Below are 4,981 nucleotides of genomic sequence, written 5' to 3'. Positions count from 1 at the left end.
AGTAGTTTACATTCAAGTTAGCATCAACAGACAAGCAAACCAAAGCATAACTAGCAACCAATTTGCAACACCTTTAGGATTTAATAAGTATAAAGCTAGTTATACCAAAGAAACATAATAAAGGTAGTTGAACATCTAGTCAGTCACCATTAATCTCAACATTAAACAAAATTATTTGTCCTAATCTCAAAAAAGGCAAGTAAACAACATAGCTATTGTACGTCAAAGTATAAAGTAAAATACAACCTTCTTTAGAGAAGACGAACAACAAGTATATTCGAAAACAACTTGGAAGAGTTCCAAGAAACAACCTTACCTGCATATATCATAATCATAGTTACACGTTTTGTAAAATGTGCACAATATTTTGACGCCACTTATCCCATTGAAGATTATACTCGTGGAAAAAAATTTAAGCTACAAATGCCCAAAAAGAGAAAATTTTACTTTTACATCAAAACCTCAACGAACTTTTATCGAATTCCGTGGAATAAAATTTTAGCTACAAATGCCCAAAAAGAGAAAAATTTACTTTTACATCAAAACCTCAACGAACTTTTATCGAATTCCATTTGGTCTAATAAGCTATTCCAACTGGTACAAGAAATGATTTCTGATAACATAAACCTTTATATGCTCAACATTTTGCAGTATAGACTATGACAAATTGTAAGGAACAGCCAATACTACACCCAAATGGGAGGAACATTAATCGTCATAATACGAGGCGATAGACACAAATCCACCACACACAAAAGCTGGTAGTCGCATGCAAGAATGAATTTCAAACCTGGAGAGTACACATAATTTTTCTACTACTCACTTTTTGTCTCATCGTTTCAGGTTAAGACCGAACCATTTCTTCTTTGTAGATTTGCCCTTTGAATGTGATCTGCCTTCTTCCACCAGACTCTTAGACTTCAAATCTTCACCACGGGATATGCTGCTACTTCCATTACCGAAAGGCTTACTCCCACTAGCATTTGGAACTGACCTTGCAACAGTGAAAGAAGAATGGATATTATCTCGCCTTTTTAGCAGCTCATCGACCTGTTCGAGGAAAGCACAAAATGATAAACAAAGGAGTAAATACCAAAGGCAAACGCTGCCTAGAAACTGTTAACGTGTCAGCAAGTTATCTATGAACAATGGCTTGATAAAAATGGATACAAACATTACAGAAAGAGCTAAGCACAGTAAGATAGAAAATGAATCGGAGAGACATCACTCACATCAGAAAATGCAAATCTTATTCTGGACAATGAATAAAACTGCAAAATCTGAAATTTCAACTTCAAGATGAAAAAAGGCTAGGACATAAATTTGCTCTGTTATTTAAAATAGGACTTTTCACACCTCTGGATCAGTATTTGTGCATTGATTAGAGGGAAAATGAGTTATAGAGAAAGATAGAGAATAGCATCAATGCTAGGATATTATGTTGATGGGAAACATACAAAAGTATAAAGGATTCTCAGGAAGCGAACTTACGGACTGCTTGGCCTGGACGTATCTATTAATTACTTCTTGGTAGCGTGACAATGCCTAAAAAATTCAGGCACAAATAAGTGTAATACAGATAACCTGAACAGAACATCCATAACAAATATTATTGGAAAAGGAAGACTACAGTTCTATATTCTGTCTCGAATTGGCATAGCTCATTTCTCTTCCTCCAAATCTGAGCCTCAATACCCCGAAGCTTATGAGTTGTATCCTCATATGACTTTGCACAGAGAGCCTCAATTGAATAGACAGCAGGTTTGAAGAAGTTATCACCTGCAGGTACCCGACCAAAGACAAGCCTTTAAGAAATTCTTTTCTCTTCTCATGCAATTAATAGTTGTAAGAAGCAATACGTATGTAATTCAAATTAATAAACATGTATTATAAGCAGTTCAAACCATAAACTGCGAATATGTGAGCACCAGTTTTCAGTTGCAAAACCTCACAAGGTTGAAGGCCTTCCAATCGTTTGAAGAAAGTGGCTTTTGTGTCCTTAGGCATTGCCAACTTCCCACAAACAAGTGAGTAGGTCAGCAAACATATCAATTAAACCTCTTCAGGGGAACAAAGAAGAAGGTTAAGTGATGTACAGCATTTACCATTGAATCCATTTTGTACAATTGAAAATGCAAGAAATACATTCCAGCCGACGTGACTTTGCCTGTCTTTTCACTGTCTTCCTGTATACATTGACAGCATTACGAGTTTGCAAGATGAGGTATATTGATCGATTACATAGTAGAAGAAGCATTACATGAGGTGTCAAGTGGAATGCAAAATGATAGAAGTATATAGAACTTAGAAAAATAGCTCATAAATATAGTAACACAGTTAAAGTTTCCCAGAGTTGAAGGAACATGTGATCAAGTTCAACTCTCAGCATATCCAACCTCACGAAGCTTATGTCCAATTCAGCTTGATATCTGACATAATTAGTTTTCTCAACAGTCTAACAGACACTAACGCAAATCAAAGTGAGTGAGGACGATCAAATTACTCTTCCTTCCAAGTGACGATCAGCTGATGCAGCTTGAAGGCTGATGGATTACCATCGTAATAGTGGGCTGACAAACTATTTGGGCTGTTGGGTTAGGAATAATGAACCAAATTGATAAAACACTTATTGTGTTAATATAATTGGGTTGCTACAATTCTATTGACTGGACAACACTCGTGATCATGTCTCAGGCTGATGTACAGTACCTGAGACTTTTTTACTATTCAAGAGTTTTCAGAACAATAGTTCACTTTTTTTTTTGGGATGCACAGTAATGTGTAAGTAAGTTTTTTTTCCTACTGAAGAAAAATATCAAAGAGTTTGTCAGTTAAAAGAAAAGGCTACAATACTAAATTGGCATAAAATAATAAAGAGAACTTAGAATAGAGAAAGGGAGAAGAAAGAAGAAATGAAGAGACATTAAAAGTGAAGAAGATTTGGGAATTTAGGGAAAGAAATTTTTTTTAGAGAGCAATTTAATATCACTGAATATCACCAGTCAATTATTTTCATTATTAAGCAGTAATTGTCCTATAAATATTCAAATTCCAAACAAAAATGGAACAGCTTGAAACATTTCTGAAGTTAAGAATAAATATTTATTATACAAAAATAAATCAGGGTTTATGTTCTATTTCTATGTCTAGAATAAATGCATGCGATCTTCAGTGTTAGGAAAGTAAATTTTGAAAGTTGTCCGATCCAATTTCCGTCACTTTATTATCTGTATAATTACAAGTTAAAAAGAACAATATGTATGGCTATGCATGAACATGAATGTACAATGTCCAACAGAACAGAATCAAAATATGTGGCATATATAGCTTTGAACTCCAAACAGGCATCATGAGAATGAGCATTGCTTATCGTCGACCAAAAAGTAAAAAGAAGAAAAAGTTTGGACTACCTCAAGTATAGAAAATAATTATACAAACAAATTATGGAGCATGAGTGACTCAATTCTTTTGACTAATTGCAATGTGGAATCAAGACATCATTTCCATTTTTTTGTATAGAAGGTCTCTTTGACGAAAATGTGACAAGCTAAAGAAATCATAAGACCATTGAGCAATCTAAACTGAAATGATAAAGATAAATTACCTGCAAGACCTGCCCATACCCCTCATTTGCCTCTTGTTCGAAGTACACGAGCTGATGATCAAGTGTATTAAAGCCTTTAGTACCCAGCTTATATTTACATGTGTAGGCATGCTATAGGAAAGATGAAAGAAGAGTCTTTCTCCATAACAAGAAGCACAAAATTTTATCTCAAAAATCATAGCAAATGCACCTTAAACTTGCTTTGCACAGAGGACGTAACTCTGACTACAATCCCTGCCTCTGCTTGCTCCTCATTAATTATTACACCAAAAAAGTGAGCAGATTGCTTTTCTACCTGTTGACGAAGATAATTCAACCCAAAAAGGCAGGACAACAAGTAAGCTTTCTTCCTGTTCAAATGATTATTTACCTTTCCACTGACTGAAGTTCCAACTGGAAGAGGTCTGACCCTGACAGTTCCACTCAAAGCCTCTTTGAGAACATTAGTAGAAATTGTGGTCTTAATGGGCACACCCAACTTGCTACCAAACAAATTTTTAAATAAAGAACTACAGAATTTCATCAATACTAGAAAATTCTAATTTTGTAACACTAAAAACCTGAATAAAGCCACAAGCATCGTGTTGACAGTTCCAAGGCTGGATAAATCAATCTCCATATCCATTCCTTCGACATCAAGGGCCTTATTATTTGTTAAAGAAAAATATCAAAACAATTAGAAGATACCCTATATAAATTACTCAAAAGGGTAAAATTATTAGAAACACTAAAAGACAAGATTGGATTGGATTCATAAAAAATAGATGTACATGGGGTCAAAAAAAATCAAGTACACACAATGTAAGGATCAGTACATCATGTGAGGAAGCCATGTCCATCTAGTGGAATGTGTATTTCTATCTATCTGGTGAAAAGTGTGGAAGTATGTACCTAGCAAAAGATATAGTTGGATCGGTACAGAAAGAGGGTGCGCCCTCCCCCTTTCTTCTCATCATATTGAAGGAACAAACAAGCCCTTATATATTATTAGTAACTTAAAATAAAATCATAGATACACAGTAAGAGTTATTAAGATTTTATTAGTAAGAGGAAGTTTTTTCCTCATCTCTCTCCCCAAAACAACAGCTGGAAAATAATAGCTAATGGTGTATAAGTGAGAGAAGAGAATACCTGAAATCCTGCACTATCATATTGCCTCCTTTTCTCTGGATCTGATAAAATGCTATATGAACATGCAACCTCCTTGAACAGTTCTGAAGCCTCAGGATTGCAAGCATTCTTGTCTGGATGATACCTGCCAATCATTTGAATTATTGATCACTAAATCAACCAAAAAAATCTCGTCAAAGACATTAATACATGCTCTCTCTCTCTCTCTCTCTCCCCCCCCCCCCCCCCCCCCCCTCTTTTGGGGGG

At 35.2% G+C, this 4,981-nt stretch overlaps 1 protein-coding gene across 4 annotated transcripts; it reads right to left on the bottom strand.

Annotated features, from left to right (window-relative positions):
• Positions 1 to 434: 434 nt before the first annotated feature.
• Positions 435 to 4,888, bottom strand: LOC111390438 (chaperone protein dnaJ 15-like). 4 transcript variants are annotated; one of them, XM_023015488.1, is made up of 10 exons: positions 4,736 to 4,888; positions 4,165 to 4,247; positions 3,975 to 4,086; positions 3,795 to 3,899; positions 3,605 to 3,655; positions 2,106 to 2,186; positions 1,929 to 2,013; positions 1,631 to 1,779; positions 1,492 to 1,545; positions 435 to 1,050 (listed from the first exon to the last, which is right to left on the bottom strand). In XM_023015488.1, exons 1-10 carry the CDS (start codon positions 4,868 to 4,870, stop codon positions 832 to 834), a joined length of 1,074 nt encoding a protein of 357 aa, XP_022871256.1. In that variant the 5' UTR covers positions 4,871 to 4,888; the 3' UTR covers positions 435 to 831. The 4 variants fall into 4 exon arrangements, with proteins under 4 accessions (XP_022871256.1, XP_022871254.1, XP_022871255.1 ...); XM_023015486.1 differs by having other exon boundaries at positions 1,905 to 2,013; positions 3,795 to 4,086; XM_023015487.1 differs by having other exon boundaries at positions 3,795 to 4,086.
• Between the last annotated feature and the right edge of the window lie 93 nt (positions 4,889 to 4,981).

Source organism: Olea europaea, unplaced genomic scaffold (genome assembly GCF_002742605.1).
Source record: "Olea europaea var. sylvestris unplaced genomic scaffold, O_europaea_v1 scaffold682, whole genome shotgun sequence".
Classification (NCBI taxonomy): domain Eukaryota; kingdom Viridiplantae; phylum Streptophyta; class Magnoliopsida; order Lamiales; family Oleaceae; genus Olea; species Olea europaea.
The sequence above is the reverse complement of the archived record's forward strand: the minus strand, read 5'-3'. Positions and strand labels throughout refer to the sequence as shown.

What these genes read in the sequence shown, in the direction of transcription:
- LOC111390438 (XM_023015486.1), bottom strand. Translation starts at nt 4,870, where the DNA reads ATGATTGGCAGGTATCATCCAGACAAGAATGCTTGCAATCCTGAGGCT. An exon ending in CTGTGCAAAGCAAGTTTAAG is followed by an intron (nt 3,656 to 3,794) that starts GTGCATTTGCTA and finishes CTTGATCATCAG; the next exon opens with CTCGTGTACTTCGAACAAGA. An exon ending in ACGTCCAGGCCAAGCAGTCC is followed by an intron (nt 1,051 to 1,491) that starts GTAAGTTCGCTT and finishes TTCCTCGAACAG; the next exon opens with GTCGATGAGCTGCTAAAAAG.